The 24,224-nt window shown below is 38.9% G+C and overlaps 1 protein-coding gene across 2 annotated transcripts; it reads right to left on the bottom strand.

Moving 5' to 3' along the window:
- Positions 1-746: 746 nt before the first annotated feature.
- On the bottom strand, positions 747-20,801 carry LOC136753357 (sialic acid-binding Ig-like lectin 6). Of its 2 annotated transcripts, XM_066709386.1 has the most exons (11): positions 20,535-20,801; positions 19,590-19,759; positions 12,789-13,127; positions 12,264-12,572; positions 10,710-11,030; positions 9,915-10,025; positions 9,523-9,538; positions 6,448-6,482; positions 6,086-6,142; positions 5,404-5,489; positions 747-4,282 (listed from the first exon to the last, which is right to left on the bottom strand). In XM_066709386.1, the coding sequence occupies exons 2-11, from the start codon at positions 19,660-19,662 to the stop codon at positions 4,118-4,120; spliced, it is 1,512 nt and encodes a 503-aa protein (XP_066565483.1). In that variant the 5' UTR covers positions 19,663-19,759; positions 20,535-20,801; the 3' UTR covers positions 747-4,117. The 2 variants fall into 2 exon arrangements, with proteins under 2 accessions (XP_066565483.1, XP_066565491.1); XM_066709394.1 differs by lacking the exon at positions 20,535-20,801 and having other exon boundaries at positions 19,590-19,794.
- Positions 20,802-24,224: the final 3,423 nt, after the last annotated feature.

Genomic DNA, 24,224 nt, shown 5'->3' with positions numbered 1-24,224 from the left:
TTCTTCCCATTTCTGCTCACCAGGTGTCGCCTTTTTCAGACATTTGATCACTTTTAGGGGCTTTAGAGTTTGTGAGGGTGATCAAATCCAGATTGTTGCGAACACCTAAACATAAAGCTTATTTTTTGCTATTTTTTCATGTTTGTGTATGCTTTTAGATCAACATTTGTGATTTTGGTTGCAAAAAACAATACATAAGCAACAGTCAGGCCAATCAGCTAGTTCCATGAATGACACCAATTAATCCAAGCACCTAATTGCATTACCTTGTTTAGCTCACAAGTGATTTGGCTCTTTGCAGTGATTAATAGGTTTGAAACAGGTTAATTGGGGGCAGCTGTGCATTATGAAGAACCAATGCAATTTGTTAATGTGATGTCCAAGGATTGCTTAATTAAGAAATACAAATTCTGCCATATTAATATAGTGAAGTATTTATTTTATGATTTATATGAATGATGTTGATTATTATTTACATTGTGTATAACAGTGATATTAGCCAGGCCCCCATCAATATTAAATGAGAGTAATTTAAATATTATGTGGCTATAGCTGGTAAAGAGCACAATCATGACTAAATTTCACCAATAAAGATCTATGAAGTTCTCATTAAAGCAGTGTCTGATAGCATACCAACATCAGAAAGTATTTAATTGTGCATTGCATGTATAAATATAAGTTTTTTTTTCTGTAATCCTGCATACTAGATAGTTGAATTTAATCATCATAAATGCTTCAAGACTGAGTAATTATATTTATTATTTATTTTATTTGATTGAGCCCTGTAGCTAATAAGACATCTTAATAAAACATAAAAAATAAAAACATATATAAAATAACAAGTGAGAAAGATTTATTGCAAAACAATCTAAATAACACATATTTCTTCTCTGGGTTTATTTAGGCTACAGTGTGTGACTATGTCCTGTTCTGTTACCTTAGTAACCCTGTTGCCTTTTGTGTCATGCTAAATGCTTGTCTGTTTGCTTTTAAATATTATAAATTGTGTTTATAGCCTCCCAATCTACTTCTACCTATATTCTGCCATAGTACATTTTAATGTTTTTGTAAATTCAAGGAATACAAATTTTGGGTTTGTCAATTAAACATATATAATCTAATACATTCATATTATGTTTAAAATATTTGATTTATAATCAGTAAGCATAGTTTGAAAGAAATAAAGATAACTCAGCAGCAGCAGAAAGCAAGGAAAACAGACAGTTTTACCTAAATGGGTTGCCCTTTTAAAACCCTCTTTCAATTATTGAGCACAAACATTCTTTAGAGAAACTGTACTTGTTTATCAGATAGTCTCCATCCTGTGCTGTATGCAAAAATGCTGTGCTTTGCACAAGCTTTGTGCTACATTCATTATTCTGTGGGAGGTTTTAGAGATCACTTCTAATTTTATTTTTTTAATATTTTTATGATCTTTGGTACCAACGATTTGCCCTGAGTGATATCTGGCTGGGTTGCTCTGATTTTGCTTGCTTTTGTTAAGAGTCCCCATCTGACAAGTGCTTTACTGTAGCCTGATTGTAACATGACTCTGTAAACCAACTTGAAAGACTCCCTCTATCATCACCATCAGTATTATTATCAGTCTTGTTCTTGTTATAACTTGTATTACTACTGTTATTTTTGTTAATGGAAATTTCTCAAATGTTCCCCTCTACTAATCTATTAAAAAAACTATGCCATCTTAACAATACTTATTTCCCTCATTAACATGCAAATCAATTTATAACTTTTTTGAAATGCATTTTTCTGGATTTTTTTGTTGTTATTCTGTCTCTCACTGTTAAAATACACCTACCATTAAAATTATAGACTGATCATTTCTTTGTCAGTGGGCAAACGTACAAAATCAGCAGGGGATCAAATACTTTTTTCCCTCACTGTAAATGTTTTCTCCCTGGACGAAGCATGACACGCCCCAGCGAAGTGTGAAGTATCTGCTTACTCATCCTGGCTTCTTCTTACCCCAATACATCTTTGTTGTGATGCACAGATTCACAATCCTGGATGAAGCAGAAATCCATTAATTTCATTCATAAAGAGAAAACGGTAACCCTTTACAATAAGGTACCTCATGAATAACTCCTGAATTAATGTATGAATACTATAGGATTTAAACCATTACATCATGAACATCATCTGAGTTCTGATGTTGAGCACATAAGCCCACACTTACCCTAACCATAAAACCTCACCCTGACCCTTTTATACATGATTAACATAAGAACTCAGATGAAGTGCATGTGTGTATCCTGTGATATTCATATATTAATTCATGAGTTATAACGGTACCTTATTGTAAAGTGTGACCGAGAAAACCGTGGTTGGTGGATAGGGCTGCGTGGGTGCATGTTTGAGCGTGTGTGCGTGTTTGAGCGTGTGTGCCCAAGGGAAGGCCAGCTTAGGCCTTGGACAGTTGTAGTCCTACCCACAACAAACAAACAAACAAAAATGGACAGAGTGATTTTGCCCTGGAGAAGGCAATAGAAAAGGACAATAACTACAAGTGAAAAATACAAATAAAGGAACAAGGAAACTTTACAGAGGCATCAAGCTTACCATGCTAGTCTAAAATTACACTCAGTAGTTCAGACAACCCCTTATAGAAGTAGGTGGAAGACGTAGTGATTGAAGTAATGGGGTTATTTTGGCCGAGGGAACAACAACCTGGCCGTAAGGGGGAGGCCATCGGCCCGCAAATGGAGGCAAGGAGCTGCTGTTTTCTGAGTTTAAGCGAGAGGGAGTGTGGTTGCGGAGCTATGGGAGTGAGCTACCAATGCTGGGGAAAGGAGCGTGGTATTTATAATAGTGTGAACATCATGGTTTATCTCATCGGTGGAGCTGGGAGCAGAGCGAAGCGTCTATAACTCTTCAGTACATGGGCAAAGGGCTTCGGAACTGCTAATCAGAAGAGATGTTTATGAGTTTCTATAACGACCAAAGCAGCTTACCAGCTTGCAAGTTTCTTATGTGCAGTCAAACCACAAGTCACAAAATCGCAGAACTGTGGTCTCGTGAGCAGATGGGGGGAGGTTTCTGCAGTTTCACTCTGCCAATCATGCACACGCAGGGCAGGAGCACAACCTCATATGCCTGTCGCAGGAAATATTAGACTTGAAATTGAAACTTGCAGAGGGTCAATAACGATCAAACAAAGAAAAACAAATCAAGTCACAAACTATTGGTCACTGTTTAAGGAACAGATAATTCAAGTTTGTTGAATGTCAGGAATCCCTTGACCTCTCATTGGTTTGGATTTGTCTCTGACTACAAGCAGAACACATTTTGTTCTGGACGACAAACACTGGACATTGGTGCGTCTGTAAAGCTTCTCCTCTACTTTCAGGGCTGAAAATGGGGTTGATCCGCTGCTAGCAAAGTTCACACACTTTTTCTTTCATGAAAGCTACCTTAGAGGAGGCTTGATCAATCTATTTCGAAACCACAGTTTCCTGTGCTATACACCAACTCACTGATTTGAAAGAAGAAAAGCTGTGCATTAAGATGCTAATTGTACAGAACAAGGGCTCGGGGGCCATGTGGCCAGCATTGCATTGCAATGTTTATGTGACCACACTGACCGAACAGCACAACAGTTGTTTCACTTGGTAACTGTAAAGGCTGTAGTGTTAACCACATGCCATGCATCGGGCAGACCTTGGCAGCTCGCAGGTGTTTTGTACCTGCATGTGCAAATATATTTCTTGAACATAGATCGTTTTTTTCCATGGTGTTGCATTACAAAGCAAAAATACAAACACATTAGAAGCACAATGCTTTGAAATACCCATGATTTTCCGTTGAGAATGAGTCGGTGATCTGAGACAGTGAGAAGTGCATTTGCTGTTCTCTGGGCTCACAGTTCTAATCACCTGCTGACATCTGAACACTAACAGGCCACCTGGGATGGGGGATACCCAGTTGTTCTCAAAGGCCTAGTGGCAAAGCCTGAAGCGACACCAAAAAAAAACCAAAAGATTGAAATCTTCATTTGAGAAAGTGCCTGTGCTGCCATCCCTTAATGAAGACAGGTGTGTCTGTCAAGTGCAGATCATCAGTCCAACAGAGCTGGGTTTGTTAGCAGGACCAGGGGAGGTCAGTGGCATTTGGGTGCGCGTGTCTGCCGGTGCTGTGGCATCTCCGCCAGAATGTAGACCGAGCTCAGCTCTTCCCTCGGTCCCTTCCCCTCCCAGCAGCGGCGGTCTCTCTGCATCTGGACTGCACTGTACACCAGCTCCTGGCTCTCAGGGTCTATTTTTTTCTGGAATCACCCCCCCCAAAAAAAATATAGTGAATTGGATCAGTTTTTCTGCAGAGAACCATTCAGTTTTGGGTCACCAACCTTTCTCATGCCAGTTCTGCCCTGTAGCCCTGTGTGTGTGACTCTCCTATCATTGACATGGTAGGTGGCGGACCTTGCCTCTCTGCCTTTTCAGCGTCTGAGTGCCGCACTACACAACACTACACTGCACTCTGTCTGTATATACAGATTCATGTGTCTTTACAGTGCAACAAAAGGTAAAAATACAGATCACAAATGGTTTTATGCCAGTTGATAGTGATTAAGTAGGTCAACGATTTGTTTCATTTTAGAGACAGTGGTTTCTAAACCTTTGTGTTGAAATAAAGCATGGTGAATTACAAAAACAACTTGTGGCAGCAAGGTATTCATATTTGTATTTTTAACATTTTCATGACAGGTAGGTATAAACCGCACTGTCCACAATTCAGCCGGCAGCACTGGTGTGTGTATATGTGCCATGTGTGTATATGTAAACCTCTGCACTGCTCTGTAAACTAATAAACTGTAACTTTTAAGTCTCCTTGGATAAAGGAACCACCAAACCAATAAATACAAAAATAATAGGTTGTTTGACTAAATTATTACACATGAAAGCTACTGGACCATATTCATAAAACATGCATTTTATGAAGTGATGGTGAATGGATTCTGAATAAGGCTGCTGAAGAAACACACCCTGTTTATCAAATAGGGGCAGTGAGAATGATTTTCCAAAACCACATGTATTTCTGAATAGAAGTGATGCTGCTGTGATAAAATGTACACAACACATTAATTAAAAAAAATCATTAAGTGCTTTCATTTCTAAAACGAAAGCAGAGAGATCTTCTCAGAAAGCTTTGTTAATACTATCACTTGCTGTTTGCTTTTCCTGCTTTTACAGCATTCTGCAATCTGACAAACAATCACGAACTGCAGATGCTGCTTTGGAAACTTGTCGTGCAGCTCCTGCCAGCGGGCCTGTTTTCCCTCGCTCTCGTTTCCATGCCTCCTGTTATTGAGATGTGAAAGGCTGGAACAAGATAATGGTTCTGCGACCAAAACAAAGAGACAAACAGTAACATGGTGTCATTTCTCACCTTCACAGTGGCTTGCCGGGAAGGAGGCTGGAACATGATGTCAGCGTACAGGAGCTGCGTATCGTCCACAGTCGGGGGGCGAGCTTCTAACAGAGACAGAATAACACAAAGGGGTTCATATAAAGATATCTGTATGCTTTTGTCAGATCACTATCTCTTCTAACTATCCACAGTGTGATACCCGGCCTCTTTGACTGTGCAGTTGAAGACACTGAAAACACTTTCGGCAACTTTGAGTCACTTTTAACTCTTTGTTCCATTTATTGTGCTTATGAATAAACATCTTTTATCTGGTTTTGTGTATTTCTGTTCTTCACGCTACTCGAATACAGTTCAGGACAAGGTGTAAACATAATGACCCCTCTAGTTTACTAGAAACGCCTCTGATTGTTTGTTTCTTTTAAAACTAAAGAGGAAACAAATTAACAAAGACAAGATGCACATCCGGAACATGTCTGGTTCTGTCCCCAACTCTCTGCCACATCAACATTTCTGCTGTACATCAATACAGTGTAAAACTGAGACTGCAGCACCAGTTCCTCCCCCCAAGTCTGCTAAATGATAATGATGATAATTATGCAACTAGTTTCTGGATGGTCATTCACATGTTTCAACAGCATAGTTCTGCATCTTTTGTTGTTGTTGTTTAGACCAACATGCTTTTTTTCCTCAAAGTACTGACCCGGCTTTTTCTCCTGTCTCTTGGTGGTTCTCTTTTTAGGCACAGAATAGACCTCTCCTGAAATACAAAGAGAAAAGGAAACCCTGTGAGTTTCAATATGATGACCCTCAAAAGTAAACTTTTCTGCACTAACCTTACAATCAGTCTCCCCGAGCAGTGACAATGTACAGTATGCTTTTGTTCACCTTTCAAATGCAACTCAGCGCCTTATATGGCTCAGATTGGCAGCTATATGAAGGGCAGTGACAAAATGATTGACTATGAAGTAGGATTCACTAACAAAAAAGAAGACATGCACTGCATCATATCTTCTGGAGTCTTCTATTGGTGTTAAATTAAAAACACTGCATTGGCTACAGTACCTTCTAGAGTTGGTCCCTCGATGGCTGTGATGTGGCTGAGGAACAGAATTGGAGAAACAGTGAGATGAATGGAGAGAGAAACAACGAAGATCCATGCTGAGTACAGTGAGGGAAAAAAGTATTTGATCCCCTGCTGATTTTGTACGTTTGCCCACTGACAAAGAAATGATCAGTCTATAATTTTAATGGTGGGTGTATTTTAACAGTGAGAGACAGAATAACAACAAAAAAATCCAGAAAAACGCATTTCAAAAAAGTTATAAATTTATTTGCATGTTAATGAGGGAAATAAGTATTTGACCCCTTTGACTTAGTACTTGGTGGCAAAACCCTTGTTGGCAATCACAGAGGTCAGACGTTTCTTGTAGTTGGCCACCAGGTTTGCACACATCTCAGGAGGGATTTTGTCCCACTCCTCTTTGCAGATCCTCTCCAAGTCATTAAGGTTTCAAGGCTGACGTTTGGCAACTCGAACCTTCAGCTCCCTCCACAGATTTTCTATGGGATTAAGGTCTGGAGACTGGCTAGGCCACTCCAGGACCTTAATGTGCTTCTTCTTGAGCCACTCCTTTGTTGCCTTGGCTGTGTGTTTTGGGTCATTGTCATGCTGGAATACCCATCCACGACCCATTTTCAATGCCCTGGCTGAGGGAAGGAGGTTCTCACCCAAGATTTGACGGTACATGGCCCCGTCCATCGTCCCTTTGATGCGGTGCAGTTGTCCTGTCCCCTTAGCAGAAAAACACCCCCAAAGCATAATGTTTCCACCTCCATGTTTGACGGTGGGGATGGTGTTCTTGGGGTCATTCCTCCTCCTCCAAACACGGCGAGTTGAGTTGATGCCAAAGAGCTCGATTTTGGTCTCATCTGACCACAACACTTTCACCCAGTTCTCCTCTGAATCATTCAGATGTTGGCAAACTTCAGTACATGTGCTTTCTTGAGCAGGGGGACCTTGTGGACGCTGCAGGATTTCAGTCCTTCATGGCGTAGTGTGTTACCAATTGTTTTCTTGGTGACTATGGTCCCAGCTGCCTTGAGATCATTAACAAGATCCTCCCGTGTAGTTCTGGGCTGATTCCTCACCGTTCTCATGATCATTGAAACTCCACGAGGTGAGATCTTGCATGGAGCCCCAGACCGAGGGAGACTGACAGTTGTTTTGTGTTTCTTCCATTTGCGAATAATCGCACCAACTGTTGTCACCTTCTAACCAAGCTGCTTGGCGATGGTCTTGTAGCCCATTCCAGCCTTGTGTAGGTCTACAATCTTGTCCCTGACATCCTTGGACAGCTCTTTGGTCTTGGCCATGGTGGAGAGTTTGGAATCTGATTGATTGATTGCTTCTGTGGACAGGTGTCTTTTATACAGGTAATGAGCTGAGATTAGGAGCACTCCCTTTAAGAGAGTGCTCCTAATCTCAGCTCGTTACCTGTATAAAAGACACCTGGGAGCCAGAAATCTTGCTGATTGATAGGGGATCAAATACTTATTTCCCTCATTAATATGCAAATCAATTTTAAACTTTTTTGAAATGCGTTTTTCTGGATTTTTTTTTTGTTATTCTGTCTCTCACTGTTAAAATAAAGCTACCATTACAATTATAGACTGATCATTTCTTTGTCAGTGGCAAACGTACAAAATCAGCAGGGGATCAAATACTTTTTTCCCTCACTATATCTGAGTAATAAGACTGCTGCTGTCATGCAAGCCACAGCAAGAACCAGAGTGAGACAACTTGCTAGTTTGACAAATGTAGATCAGTATTAAAAGGCCTCTTTATTTGAACTGCTTTGTATTTAGAATAAAACCTCTTAATTTTACCGGCATAGGTTCTGTGCTGCAAGTATTTGTAATTAAGTAATGGCAACTGAAACATTCAGCACGCAAATGCAAAAGCTACCACCAAAGCACCGCAAAACTTGACACATTCTGTCTTTCTATAGTATGAAACCAAAAACAGCTTTGTACAGTCTGGAAATACTGTACAAGTCATTAATACTGAAACCAAGTGAATTAGGCTGAACTGTAGGCGTAGATTGGGTTTATTGGGATGGGGGGTGAAGGTATGTGCAACGCAATTCATGCATCAATCAGGCCTCGATTAAGTGCCTAGCACAGCCCCCCCACGGACCCCCACCCCCCTCCCTTAATACACCACAAAACCTCTACACATTCGACATATTTATGTAACAGCCGAGATCAAAGCGACAGGAAGTCCTGTCTACTGAGTTGATGCAAAGAGTTTAATATAAGTAAATGTTCTCTCATACAAACGGTCATTGACGTTATGAGGCTCTTTCAAGGTGCCTGCCATGTGGGGGTGTCTCAGTGTGTGGTCTCTAATGTGTAAAATGGAGAGATTACAGACTGTGGCTTCACACCCAACCCTACAAACAGCAAAACACACACCGTTCCTCAATACCTCTACAGTAATGACATAGCACTCGGTGAAATACAGCACCAGCAGAAACTTTAACTGTTGTCAGGAAGTAAGACTGTGGAAGGCTACGGGAGGCAATTCTCTAATTTTTGGTTCACACACCACAAACACATTTGGATCACTCTGTTTTCATCTTCACAGAACACGTTTCAGAGTTCTGTTGTAGCTGCAAAGACCTCACATGGAGGTAAAATCACAGGAGCTGGTCATCAGGGTTTTGAATCTTTTAATTTTGCTCCCTTGGTTTGCAAAGAGAAGCAACTAAATTTGTAATTTGACTAAACAATCAATACAGTTCTTGGGCTCCATGTGTAGGAGATGAATCCTACAGCTACTCAAAAGGAGAACAAATAAGAGGGATAACCAGAGCTGAAAAATGTGCAATTGTAAATATTCCCAATGGGTAACACTTTACAATAATGGGCATTAATTTCTTATGAATTCAGACAACACAGGAAAAACACATGAATACATGATGTAATTCTTGAGAACTCAGATTGTAGCGATCAGAAGCACACCTAAATATAATGTTTACCAAATAAACAGTCTACACTGCAGCTGATGGCTAAAATTTATGACAGGGGAAGGAACACAACCAGCCACTCAATTGCCTAACTTCTGCCCAAGCTTACCTCTGCAACTCCTGACCTGTAAATAGAGGCAAAACAGCTATTAACAGGTTGCCAAGATCACATAAATGTTAGATAGGGCACTTAATGAAAGGGGAGATTCAGTACAGGAAATCTATTCTATTAGTGATCCAGCAATTCTATCCAGTCTATTTTTAAATGTTCCCAAATTTTCCACATCGCTGGGGAGTTTGTTCCAGATTGTGACAACTCTCTGTTGTGTTAGAACTTAAATATGCTTCTGTGAACTATTTTAGATTGACAAATTGCAACAAAAATGAAAATGAAAATGAAATCTGTATATCAAACTCCCACCCAGTTCATTCAACTCTATATTGTTATCCAATAGCACTATTGGTTCTACAAACCAGAACGTGGCAAAAGGCGGTCCTTACCTCCAGGTGTATTGTCTTTCATCCTTTGTGTTTTGTGCATGAAGATACAGATGATGGTGACCAGCAATAAAACAAAAGCAACTGCAATGAGCAAATACAGCATCTGATCATCTGCAAAGGCAGGAAAACGAATCAATATCCACCGATAGTGAAAAGGAATAGCGACAGCCAAAGAAACAAGATGCTCTCCATTCTTCACTCAGGAGGTAAGGAGTTGATGTTGGACATTAGCAAAGCTGATATTATTATCGAAGAGACAGCCAAACTCCAATCAAGCACCCTCTCTCTTGTGTACCATTCCTTCACTTTGAATAATACCTTGTCGTTGTTATTGTTATGGTTTATGAATTTAGCATTTTTTTCTTGGAAATTCAACAATTCTTCTTCAGTCTGTGCCATGCACACTGCGATTGTTCCTTCTGAGTAAGAAGCAGAAACTCTGCCGTAAAATAGGTCATTGTGTAGGCACATGAAAGCTGCACACATGTGGACAGCTGGCTACAGAAATTAGATTGGTTTCGTTCATTGTCTGCCTTCCCTCCAACAAATATATTATATTGAAAGTGTTATCCCTGCGAAACGATCTGGTATCTCTAACCATTACTGTGCCTGTCTATACACTGCATCAGAAACAACAGCAAGACCCACAAATCATTTGGGGACCAATTTCTTTATCGATGCCTTTCTGTGACAGAACTGACCAGGTGTGTCTGCTCAATTTACAAATAAACAAACAAAAAGCTGTCACACTATTGTTAGCATCAACTTCACCGAACATACAATACATTTACTCACAGCCACTTTGTGGACTTTTTTCCACTTTTATGATGATGCTGGTGTTCCTCTCTCCATAGCTGTTCCTCGCCACACACCAGTACAGTCCTTCGTCCTCTCTCCGCACAGCGCTGATCTGGAGAGTCTCATTGCTCTGCCCAGCCACAGCGCCCCCCACTGTGTGTGTCCCCCCACCGGCCCTCTCCCACCCTGTGACAGGAGGAGGGTTACCGTCCGCAGAGCAGGACAGAGTCAGGGGGGAGCCCTGTGCCACCTCAGTAGCGCTGTTCTCAGTTCTCACAGCACGAGAGTTCAGAGACACATTCACTGTCTGGGGCCCATCTGGAGAAAACAGGAAAAGCATCAGCTGCACTGAGAATATCATCTGAACAGGTAGCAAATACACAGCAAGGCATGATAGCTAAGGCTGTGCATTTTTTAAATTATTAATATATCTAACCACCAACAGAACAGGATCCAGTATTTTGAAACTGGCGTTCCTTTAGACTGGTTTACAGTTTTTGTGGAAAAAGAGAAGGACTTTTATAAGCAGGTAGTTTTGTTATTGAAATCAGCCTTTTCTTTCCACTGCGAAACCTTTCCTTAATGTATAGTATACTGAACAAAAAAAAATGAAACAATTTAAAGATTTTACAGAGTTATAATTAGGCCCTAATCTATGGATTTCACATGACTAGCAATACAGATATGAAACTGGAACGCGCTGTTCTACACGTCGATGCAGAGCATTACTAACATGCTCAGTGAGCGACGTGTCTGGTGAGTATGCAGGCCATGGAAGAACTGGGACAGCTTTGAATTGCACATTGAATTCTCTGGAAACAGCTCTGGTGGACACTCCTGTAGTCAGCATGCTAACAGCACACTACCTCAAAATTGCCTGTGTGACAAAACTGCACATTTTAGAGTGGCCGTTTATTGTCCCCAGCATAAGGTTTCAACCAGAGGAGCTTTTCCAGATCAGCAGGGACACACGCACCCGGGGACACAAATGGAAATTGGGCTTCAAGGCATTCAGGACGGAAAACAGGAGACACTTCTTCACACAGAGTCGTCACAATCTGAACAAACTCCCCAGCGATGTGGTTGAACATTTAAAAATAGACTGGATAGGATCCTTGGATCACTCAGTTATTAATGAACACCAAACGACCATGATGGGGAGAATGGCCTCCTCTTGTTTGTAAACTTTCTTATGTTCTTATGTTCTTATGTTCTAAGGTGCACCTGTGTGATGATCATGCTGTTAAATCAGCTTCTTCATATGCCACACCTGTCAGGTACATGGATTATCTTGGCAAAGGAGAAGTGCTCACTAACAGGGATGCTCAGCCGCGCTGGTCCTGTACTGCTAATGCTGCTGAAGACAAATCTGTGTAAAAGTGAAATACGTTTTTGTGCGTATGGAAAATTTTGGGATCTTTTGGGAAACCTGAGACAAAAACTTTACATTGCAATTATATTTTTGTTCAGTAGCGTTTGTTTTTTTCCAAAATAAATTGTATAAACACAATTAATAACACAACGTGTTTTACATTTGAATCCTGAACTCACACTTGATGTCCAGGACTGTCTGCTGGCTCACGCTGCGTCTCCAGGCCGGATGAGAGGCCTGACAGCGGCACTCGGCACCGTGCTGTCCCACAGCGGGGGTGAAGCGGTACAAGCTCAGGACAGAGAACGTGCCGTTGCTCAGCCGGGTCTTTCCTCTACTGAAGATGTTGTTCGAAGGCACTGGCTGATTTCCGAGGAACCAGTGGACAGAGATGTTCCAGGGAAAGAAGCCCGTGACGGTGCAGATCAGGGTGGCTTCCTCCCCTGCCACCAGGGAACCGGCCTTGTGCAGATCTACAGAGGGCTCAGCTGGAACATAACAGACATCTCCTTAATATTAATTTATACATATGTAATAAACACATACATACATGAATTTAAAAAAGAAAATTAGGACTAGATGGTAACAATGTGTTAGATGTGTCAGGGATAGATGTGTGGTGATGTTTTGAATGTAATAAAACATCAGTATGCAATGTTATTGGCTGGTTTGCAGACAGTGGTCTAATCCTGGGAACTCCTCACCATAAACTGAGACTTGTGTTCCATTGCCAGTCCCTTCTGCTGCTTCAAGACCTGGTATCTTCACTTCACAGTAATACACCGTCTCATTCTTAGGTCTGATGTTTCTAATGATGAAAGAAAATCTGCACACAGTTCTGTGTGGTTGTGAGTCAGTTACATTGCGCTGAGCCTTCTTCTGAATCTCTTCTCTCTTCCCGCCTTCCAGTGTGATGAGCTTTTGATACACTGGTCTGTCTATTGTCCCATTGTAGGTGAAGCTACAGTTTAAGGTGACTGTCTCTCCCACAGCAGCACTGATGTGAGTCGTCTGGGACACCTGTAATCTCTTCCCTGAGGCACCTATAAAATAAATAAAACAATGTTGTTTCATGTTCATACTCAGAATAATTGTCACCAAAAATATGTATCAAAATATGCTGTTGTGTGAGATATTGTGGTTATTACAGCAAAACATTATTAACTGCCCAGTTTTTTCTGTTTTTCTACCTCTGAGGTTGTTTTGCATTTGACAAAGTTCCCACAAAAGATGGACAACATTTTGGTCGTTTTTTTATTTTATTATTTTCATGATTTCTTTGATTATTTTTGTAAAATCTGAAAATATTTTAAGCAATTCTGAAATTAGTAAAATGGCTCTGTTTTATGTGAAGCTAGATAAGATACTGATAGAAGATAGAAAAAATGTTCAAAATAAGCCCCAAATTGGAAAACAGGGAATATCTCTATTCTATATAGACCATAAGAACATAAGGAAGTGTACAATTTGACCCATCGTATTGTGGTGTACATTAATAACTAAGTGATTCAAGGATACTATATTATACTATATAATTGTATAGAGATAAACTGTCAATATTTCCTACTATTATTCATAATATATTATATTAGTATTTCCAATTACATAGCAGGTTTTACAGACTAAAGTGGACTACGCTATCTAAAACAACCCTGGCTGCAGAGTAGTGTAAATCTGGGTCCGGGAAAGCAGGGCTCAATATTGTAAAAGTAGGCCATGGTCTGCAAATTACTCTGCATACTATACAAGGAGTTCAGCCACTTTAAGTTTTTGTTTTTTGAGGTGCTAAAGAAGATTGCGGTGAAACACAGACTTATAATAGAAAGAGACATATAAACACAACATTTTCAGTTAATGATTTCATCAACACCTTGTTCCAAACTGTAATGTGTTATGAATGTGTAAAGGACTGGTAACACCTATGCAAAAAAAAGCATTGGTGGTGCTCAGTCACCATGCCAAGCAAATAATCGTATGATTACAACATTAATAACGATTAAAATCCTTAAATCTGTATTTCATTCATGTTTGTTGCTAAAGCCACTATTTATTTTCTGTTTATTAATAACAAAGTGCCGTGATGGGTGATTATTCTCCCAATCAAATCAGTAGCATGTGTGATACAAAGCTAATCAGTATTTTGTATTTGCTGCATAGTGTAATTCAGCAACAGTTTTCATCTTAGCAAGGAGTAGCGAATGCTCATCTCAATTTAAAGGCACTTTTAAAACCCAGTTCTGTCTCAATGTGTTCGGGGACTGGGGAGCCATGTAGCAACACTTCCCAGAGACCACATTAATTTAAAGAAACTGACGTATGTGGGCACCTTTTAAAACTCATCCAGATTTGAAAGTACTAGCCTGATTTAGGCTGCTGAGATGAAGAGACCAAATAATCAAGCGAGAGATGTATTTTCAATCAAGAGGAATTTATTACGAGTGGCCGCACGGAAGAGGTGTTAGAGAGGCAATCTCAAGAACAGTCTTAGGAGAAGTTACAAACTACAGGCATTTTTATGCCGACCACACAGGAGAGAAATATAACAGGGCCCGGAAGTCTGTCCAGTGATGAATACAAGTTCAGTTTCTGCCTGACAACTGCTCAGGAAGAGACATATTGCTAAACCAGGGAAAATTAAGGCATACATAATGTTTAATATAAGGGGGGGTTGTACGATGTATCAAGCCCAAATTGCTGGTGAAAACTGGTTCATATCAGACCCTGTTCTTCTGGGTATCAGGGCTGAACTAGCGCACAGTACCGTAGTACAGTAAGATAGTGAGACAGTGGCCTTGTTCACACAGACACACAGGGATAGAAATGTGGTTCTTCACACATATATACATACATACATACATCTATATTTCACTCAAAACACAGACAGGTGTGCTTCTTATCATTTTATTTCTAATATTAGAGTTGAGGCAGCAGGATGTGAAACATGGATGAGGTCAGTTCTAGTTCCATAAATTGGCTGTGGCTTTGATCCACTGACAGACACACTCATGCAGATGGTGTTCTCACTGACAAGCTTTTAAACTAACTTCTTAATTAAAGGTTTGGACAGTAATGGGTAAATAAGAACTACATACCAAGGAGGACAGCAACGCAAAGCACAGGGACCGCTGAATAATAAATGCAGGACTATTTTCTTTTATATACACACACACACACACACACATATATATATATATATATATATACAGTGAGGGAAAAAAGTATTTGATCCCCTGCTGATTTTGTACGTTTGCCCACTGACAAAGAAATGATCAGTCTATAATTTTAATGGTAGGTGTATTTTAACAGTGAGAGACAGAATAACAGCAAAAAAATCCAGAAAAACGCATTTCAAATGAGGGAAATAAGTATTTGACCCCTTCGACTTAGTACTTGGTGGCAAAACCCTTGTTGGCAATCACAGAGGTCAGACGTTTCTTGTAGTTGGTCACCAGGTTTGCACACATCTCGGGAGGGATTTTGTCCCACTCCTCTTTGCAGATCCTCTCCAAGTCATTAAGGTTTCGAGGCTGACGTTTGGCAACTCGAACCTTCAGCTCCCTCCACAGATTTTCTATGGGATTAAGGTCTGGAGACTGGCTAGGCCACTCCAGGACCTTAATGTGCTTCTTCTTGAGCCACTCCTTTGTTGCCTTGGCTGTGTGTTTTGGGTCATTGTCATGCTGGAATACCCATCCACAACCCATTTTCATTGCCCTGGCTGAGGGAAGAAGGTTCTCACACAAGATTTGACGGTACATGGCCCTGTCCATCGTCCCTTTGATGCAGTTGTCCTGTCCCCTTAGCAGAAAAACACCCCCAAAGCATAATGTTTCCACCTCCATGTTTGACGGTGAGGATGGTGTTCATGGGGTCATTCCTCCTCCTCCAAACACGGCGAGTTGAGTTGATGCCAAAGAGCTCGATTTTGGTCTCATCTGACCACAACACTTTCACCCAGTTCTCCTCTGAATCACTCAGATGTTGGCAAACTTCAGACGAGCCTGTACATGTGCTTTCTTGAGCAGGGGGACCTTGCAAGTGCTGCAGGATTTCAGTCCTTCACGGCATAGTGTGTTACCAATTGTTTTCTTGGTGACTATGGTCCCAGCTGCCTTGAGATCATTAACAAGATCCTCCCGTGTAGTTCTGGCTGATTCCTCACCGTTCTCATGATCATTGAAACTCCACGAGGTGAGATCTTGCATGGAGCCCCAGACCGAGGGAGACTGACAGTTATTTTGTGTTTCTTCCATTTGTGAATAATCGCACCAACTGTTGTCACCTTCTCACCAAGCTGCTTGGCGATGGTCTTGTAGCCCATTCCAGCCTTGTGTAGGTCTACAATCTTGTCCCTGACATCCTTGGACAGCTCTTTGGTCTTGGCCATGGTGGAGAGTTTGGAATCTGATTGATTGATTGCTTCTGTGGACAGGTGTCTTTTATACAGGTAACGAGCTGAGATTAGGAGCACTCCCTTTAAGAGAGTGCTCCTAATCTCAGCTCGTTACCTGTATAAAAGACACCTGGGAGCCAGAAATCTTGCTGATTGATAGGGGATCAAATACTTATTTCCCTCATTAATATGCAAATCAATTTATAACTTTTTTGAAATGCGTTTTTCTGGATTTTTTTGTTGTTATTCTGTCTCTCACTGTTAAAATACACCTACCATTAAAATTATAGACTGATCATTTCTTTGTCAGTGGGCAAACGTACAAAATCAGCAGGGGATCAAATACTTTTTTCCCTCACTGTATATCTATATATATATATATATATATATATATATATATATATATATATATATATAGGATATTACTTTTACATCATATTATTATTTATGATGGAAAACAAACATGCTGGTTATACTGTCCAAGACCTTGATTAAAAAAATACATAAATTGCTAATTAAACAATAAATTGGATATGATTATTAACAGTGCCTGTTGTAAAAATGACCTCTAGAGTTAAGCTTAATGACACAAATGTCAAAATGTTTAATTCTCACTATGTGTGACATTGGGACATTCTGTTAAACCACAACCCAGTGCAGATCCCAGCTCACAGAGATGTAGGATTGTATTTTTTTAATTAACCATTACATACAACAATGACCTTTGAAGTTTAATGTCAGCCATCTCCCACTTTTAACAAGCTTTAGTTACACGAACCACATAAAAGACATATTGATAATATTTAGTTTTTGTCACAGTATGTCTTTCATCTCCTGAATTTTCAGAAAATATCAAATTAATAGAAGAAATCAGCATTTATTTTAGCATTCGTTCATATGGTTCAAACAGGTTTTTTTTCAGGGTATTAGATACTGCAGTTACTGTTACCAGCAGTAAGTCACTAAGCCACAGGTAATGGACGAGCTGTTTCGGTAGCAGGATGTGCCGTCTGTCTAGAGAAAGCAGTTGTTAAAGATTTCATACACTGATGTGTCAAGGGCTAAAAATAGTATCAGCCTGATCATTTTCAGCAAATAAATAAATACATAAAAATACACTACGAAGATCAATATACATTAGATATCTTCTCTGATTGTCACATACATGTAATTTATTTATTTTCTTTCTTTTCAAACTCTAAGAACAATTTGAGAGAATGACAACAGCTGCAAATAGAAGAATAGAATGAAATACATGCATAATGTAAAATGAGGACAGTGCTCACTAGACATTTTAATTACACACATACAAACATATGTGGTATATATGTTATTTAAACATTATTAAATTACCTTTAAAGCTTTACATTTTTTTATATAAAAACGTCTAAACATTGCTTGTAACGCATTTCATTTTCATTATAAAAATAGGACAAGTCCTACCATTAAAGACATATATATCAATAAACAAAATGCTTGCAGTGTGAATATATGTTGTAAAGTTTGTATTCATTAATTGTAAAAGGAATGAATATTATAATTTGTTTCTGTCTTACTTTGTGTATTTCATTACACATAAAAAACATAGTGGAACAAGAGAGGTTACCATAGTAAATGTGATGTTGACTGGTACATTATACATATTATATATGTTATTATGTTAAAATATGCCAAAGTACTTTATGGTATGGTATTATATATATATATATATAATACATTGGAAATCACTTTCAGAAACCATGAAGTAACAAAAAACTACAAAAATAAAAGTTCAAACAAATAAAACAACACACGGAAAAAAAAAACAGTTTGAAAACCCATGCTAAAAAGATGACTTTAAAAAAGATTAGATTAACTTTTTGTTTGTTTTTTGTTTGAATTTGAACTGAAGAATAATGTATTTTTTAAAAATCCAAGTTGTTAATAGGGTTAGCCTAACACTTATGAATAAAAATAAAAATAAATTAATCTACAGCGATTTTCAATTACTGTGCCTTATTATAATTTATTATTATTTTGCTTTATTCATATATTAAATGCCCTATTTCAATAATAATAATAATTAAAAAAAAACATGCTGAACGTGAAGGTGAATACATAGAATACATTTTTACTAAAGTAGAATTTATGGGTAAAGTTCTTGTCCTTTTTAGTTAAGCTGTCCAGAGGATGCAAAAAATGTATAAAAACAAAACTACATTCTGTCTTTCTTGACTTAATTACAGTGAGATGGATTTTTATTTGCAATTATCTTAAGCCTTAACAGAATTAATCTACAGGTTTACTGTTCAGCATCTACAGAGACTTACACAGCCTCCTAACTGTGACAGGGCTTTCTTTTAGCTGTTGAACTCTCAGAGATCATTCGCTTTTCAGTGCCAAGATGTTTGGGTAGTGCATTACAAGATAGAAACAACATACTCCTCATACTGCAGATAATCACTGTGTGTGGTACCTGCAAGTGGCCCTGGATAAGGGCACCTGCTACAAAATAAATAATACTAAAAATAATAATAATAACACACTTACTTATCAGACTGAGTGACGTGCCAAAAGCAAAAACAGAGAGATAGCTAACAGCCAAAATTGTCAAATGTGGGACAGCGGCCTCCACTAGATACAGATGATTTATTTATAAAGCCGTTTCAAAAGTTGCTTGAACGTAATTTTCTCTTTGAACATGACATTGATTATTAAATCATGTTTTTTTCTTATCAGGACACTAATAGTTTGCAATGGTTTAGAACGTGTTGATTACATGTTGTATCAGGCAATACGGTCACAATTTAATTTATGTTCACACTTTAAAAGTACGTTTGAACAGTTTTCAGCTTGTACATACAAAAGATTATTGCACTTTCCCTTTGTGAGCTACTCTTTAATCTCAACTGTGATTACAGTATCAAAATATTATTTGACACCTTCTGAAAGGAGAAGTTTCACAAAATATTTTTAAAATCGCAACTTTAAACCTTTTTCATGGCCAAATGTCACCCTGGATAAGGGTGTCTGCCAAGAAATAAATAATAATAATCATAATCATAATAAATAAAGAACAGGGAAACAAGTCAGTGTGTTGCCAGGTGTGCTGCTCAGATCAACAGACACTTACCTCCTGCCTGAGGGAGAAGGAGCAGATATGAGAAGGCGAGAAGGAGCAGGGAGCCGCACTCAGCTTCATTCATTGTCCCAGCTCTGCCAGTCACATGATCCACTGGTCAAGATGTCTGGGTGTCCAGTTGTGGACCGGGACTGAGCGGAGAGAGAGCTGGATGCTCAGTCCTAAACAGAGACGACACGTATTGAGTGTCAGGCTCACAAACTCCAAGCCCGAATGACATGAATCAAGCAGCATTTTTAACAAAGGAAGTCGCAATGTGTGATGAAAGACTGCAGGCTTAGATTCAGGGAAACCCTTTACCACATATTACCATATTTGTTTCAACATCTTTAGAACTAGCTCCACTTTTAAAAAATAATTATTTATTTATTTTAATCTGTAAAAGTCAACCTAATGCACGAGCTGAACCTATTAGACGCATCTGCCGCAGATCATTATGTCCCGATACTCTTGGCAACACACTGTAATTTTTTCCCACTGAGCAAATAAGTAAACAGTTAGTGTGCAAAAGCCCCCTCATAGGCTGATCTGATTTCCAGAGAAGATAATCACTGTGTTTAATTTTTAAAAACACCAGCATTAAAACAAAACTAGTGAAATGCAGGTGACAAAATATGTCCTGCGTCGCTAACTACAGCAACAATACTGGTAAACCAAAAGTTGTGCATCTGTAAAAGGATAAGGCCAGAAGGCCAAATGTCCTCACAAGAAATGTTATGCTAAGGTTAAAGCCAGCAACTGAAGTACGCTTATATCTCTCTTCAAATTATTAAAAAGCCACTCTGTAAGAACTGTACACACAACCACCAGAAAATGCTACTTCTTTTGCAGTCTTCAAAAGTGCAAAGATAGACATTCAGCCTTCCCATAAATATAGATCTATTTGTTCTGTTTTTAAAAGAGTCAAAGTCAGATCCTGATTAAATTAATACATACCTCTGGCTTCTCTACCTCATGTGTGTCGTTGGCAGTTGCAGTGAAAAGGGATGCGAGAGAAAGAGGCTCCACTTTAAATCTGTCAGAGCAATTCCGTCACCTCACTGTCAACGCGCTGCATCCCTTTCTGCTTTTACTCACCCTCTGAGGTACATCAGGGCCTACGACCATGAACGCAAGAGAGAATAATTTTAAAATGCACTATAAACTTGAAGTTTATTTAATTTCCTGTGACACACAATTTGCCTGGATGTGTTCCAGGTGAAGCGTGACATATTACTCTCTGCAATGTGGGAGGAAGATGACAGATCGTGTTGGTGACAAGAACATAATAACCTACATTCGATATCCCTGTGACTCACAGCTTTAGGCTCCCCCTGTAGTTCTTCTGTTCAATCCTTTAGTGTATGGATATATTTTTATCTTTAAATAGCCTAGTCCAAGAGATTAAATAGTGTAAAAAGTGTGGGTGCGCTGTGGAGGATAGAGAGAGTGTGTGTGTGTGTGGGAAGACAAGGAAGCAACAGCATTTACAGAAGACCTTTCGATAAAGACTATTTTAATTCACATACAAAACACATTCAACAGGCTTTGTTAATTTATATTATATCAATACATATAACAACATTTATTGTGAAACCTGGTATCAATAACATCATTGGTCAAAGGCATTTATAATATGTTAATAAACTCTATATCAATACATACATAAGCATATGAATTTCTAACCTTTTGAAACTCACTTTGTATAATCAATGACAGCAAAACCACACACACATACATACAAAAAAATAATAATTGTGAAATGGCCTGGTTTGCATGTGAACTAGACCCCTTTTACTCTGGTGATAGGCTGAAGACTGAAAGTGGGTTAAAACAGCACTCTCAGTGGGTTCTTGGAGGCGAGGCAAAGAATACGCAAGGAAGTCAGTTAAAAAGACCACTTTAACCAGAATCTAGAGAAAGGCAAGCTAAGCGCACAATGAGTAATTAAACCATTGCAGGCCGGAGATTGCACAGTGAGCAAGTGAAACCCATCTATCCACTTTACATATTAACAGCCTTCAACACCCTCACCGTCAGGCATTCGTTCACATCGCACAAGCGGCAGAACGCAGGCACTGAGGGGGGGAGAAGGCAAGATGAATACACACACAGGCTTTTTCACAAAGGAGGCCAGATTAAAACAAAACAGAAACCTGCAAAGGCTGTACTTTCATAAATATAACTGCTATCAAGTGCAGGTGTGCAGTTTGTAGAGGGTGGATCAACTGCACTTAGTCAGGTCACTAGATCCAATGGGAACCAATATGGTCTTTCAAAGTCTCTCATAATAGAGAGGCTGAAAGGGTCTGTTTTAACCGTTTTAATATTCTTATACTCTCAAGCATTTTATGTAAAATATAATAATTTAAAAAATAGGTGACTTAATTTTTATCCGTTATAATTATTTTGCATAACTGTGCTGCGTTGGGTTAAAGAAAGTTGACTCGAGGGCCGCAGGTCGAAGTGTGTGTGCGCGTGGTTTTCTCACCCCTCTACCACACTGCAGCACTCACTCTGCAAATCAGTTACTTGCAAAGGAGTCTAATTTTCAAACATTTCAATCAAATTAGAAACATTTAACAGGTCCACCACTTCTACTACTCCCATTTACTGTATGAGGGGCCGTTCAATTCAAAATTAACAGAAAAAATAAATCATATACCAAAATGGATATATCATATACCAAGGTGGATATATCATGTACCAGAAAAAAGAATTAATATACCAGAATGGAAATATAATATACCAAAATGGATATATCATATAGCAGAAAAAATATATATACCAAAGTGGTTATATCATATACCAGAAAAAATAATTCATATACCAAAGTGGATATATCATATAGTAGAAAAAAAAAACTCATATACCAAAGTGGATATTTCACATAGCAGGAAACAAAATCGTATACCAAAGTGGATTTATCATATACCAGAAAAAATATTTCACATAGCAGAAAAAAAAAAAAAATATATATATATATATATAGATATATATCATGTTGGTGTTTTCAGAAGAAGGGTCATTTTTAGCCAAGGTGGCGACTCAACGTCTCACTCGCAGCGAATTAAAGATGGAAGATGGGAGTCTAGCGCATCAGTGTTCATTTCTGTGGAGTAGAGCCAGTCCGTGAGCCCTGATACCGACACCACATCAGTACCGAGCAGCTGTGCGCGACATTAATCCCATTATCCGTGTCCCTTCTGCTGTGATACCGTTACTGTAATAAAACAAGCTGCACATAGAAACAACATCCACACATCTGAGCTCCAGCTGCTCATCCCCGCCGCGCAGACGGGCGCCCGATTAGCTGGATATGATTGAATTATTGGCATCTCCAATTAATGTATTAATTCAGAAAAAGGCAACAAAATGTGTGTGTACATATTTATATAGCCTGCCTATGTGTATATGTACTCTATACACAGATTTAGCCACTATAGTTACTTCAATCTAGCCTATAGCTGTGTATACAGTTAACTACATTATATTAACTGTGTCACTCAGCAGTTTCAAGTGACAACATCTTTGGGTGATATAGTTAATTAAAACACGAAAAATAACATTAACACACTGTATATGCACAAATGGTGTGGAGACACTTAATTGACAGTTTGATGAAACACGTATGTACGGGCAGTGCTGAGTCATGAGTCTAGATCGGTTTCTCTTTATTAGCCGGTATGTTTGTTAAAAACTTGAACAGCATCACATTGGTCACCACCAAATTACATTAAAAAACAAAGTTATTAATACATAACAAACAACAAATACAGCACCAGTACCAACTGTTATAACTGTAATATATGTATATTAATGTATATGTAAAGTCCTCTCCTGCTTGGAACCGATCGATGCGTCCGTCACTCGGCTCTCATGCCTGGATCCGCGCTCGTCTCTCACCAACTGCGCGCACTGCGCATGTCCAACCAGCATCTACACCACGTCACTTTGGTATATATATTTTTTCTTCTATGTGAAATATTTTTTCTGGTATATGATATATCCACTTTGGTATACGATTTTTTTTTCCTGCTATGTGAAATATCCACTTTGGTATATGATATATCCATTTTGGTATATAAATTATTTTTTCTGGTATATGATATATCCATTTTGGTATATAAATTATTTTTTCTGGTATATGATATATCCATTTTGGTATATGAATTATTTTTTCTGGTATATGATATATCCACCTTGGTATATGATATATCCATTTTGGTATATGATTTATTTTTTATGTTAATTTTGAATTGAACGGCCCCTCATACCCATTGGCAAGAGTAATAATCATCATCACCATCATGATTGATAGAATATCTCGTTGAATTTAAATGAATTTAAAAAAGAAAATTAGGACTAGATGGTAACAATGTGTTAGATGTGTCAGGGATAGATGTGTGGTGATGTTTTGAATGTAATAAAACATCAGTATGCAATGTTATTGGCTGGTTTGAAGACAGTGGTCTAATCCTGGGAACTCCTCACCATAAACTGAGACTTGTGTTCCATTGCCAGTCCCTTCTGCTGCTTCAAGACCTGGTATCTTCACTTCACAGTAATACACCGTCTCATTCTCAGGTCTGATGTTTCTAATGATGAAAGAAAATCTGCACACAGTTCTGTGTGGTTGTGAGTCAG

This window comes from Amia ocellicauda, chromosome 1, assembly GCF_036373705.1.
Source record: "Amia ocellicauda isolate fAmiCal2 chromosome 1, fAmiCal2.hap1, whole genome shotgun sequence".
In the NCBI taxonomy this organism is placed as follows: domain Eukaryota; kingdom Metazoa; phylum Chordata; class Actinopteri; order Amiiformes; family Amiidae; genus Amia; species Amia ocellicauda.
This window is presented reverse-complemented; position numbering and strand designations above follow the sequence as displayed.

Coding starts and splice junctions, on each gene's coding strand:
- LOC136753357 (XM_066709386.1), bottom strand. CDS start 19,662: ATGAATGAAGCTGAGTGCGGCTCCCTGCTCCTTCTCGCCTTCTCATAT. Junction 13,128..19,589: donor CCTTCTCCCTCAGGCAGGAG/GTAAGTGTCTGT, acceptor TTTATTTTATAG/GTGCCTCAGGGAAGAGATTA. Junction 11,031..12,263: donor GACAGTCCTGGACATCAAGT/GTGAGTTCAGGA, acceptor TGTTTTCTCCAG/ATGGGCCCCAGACAGTGAAT.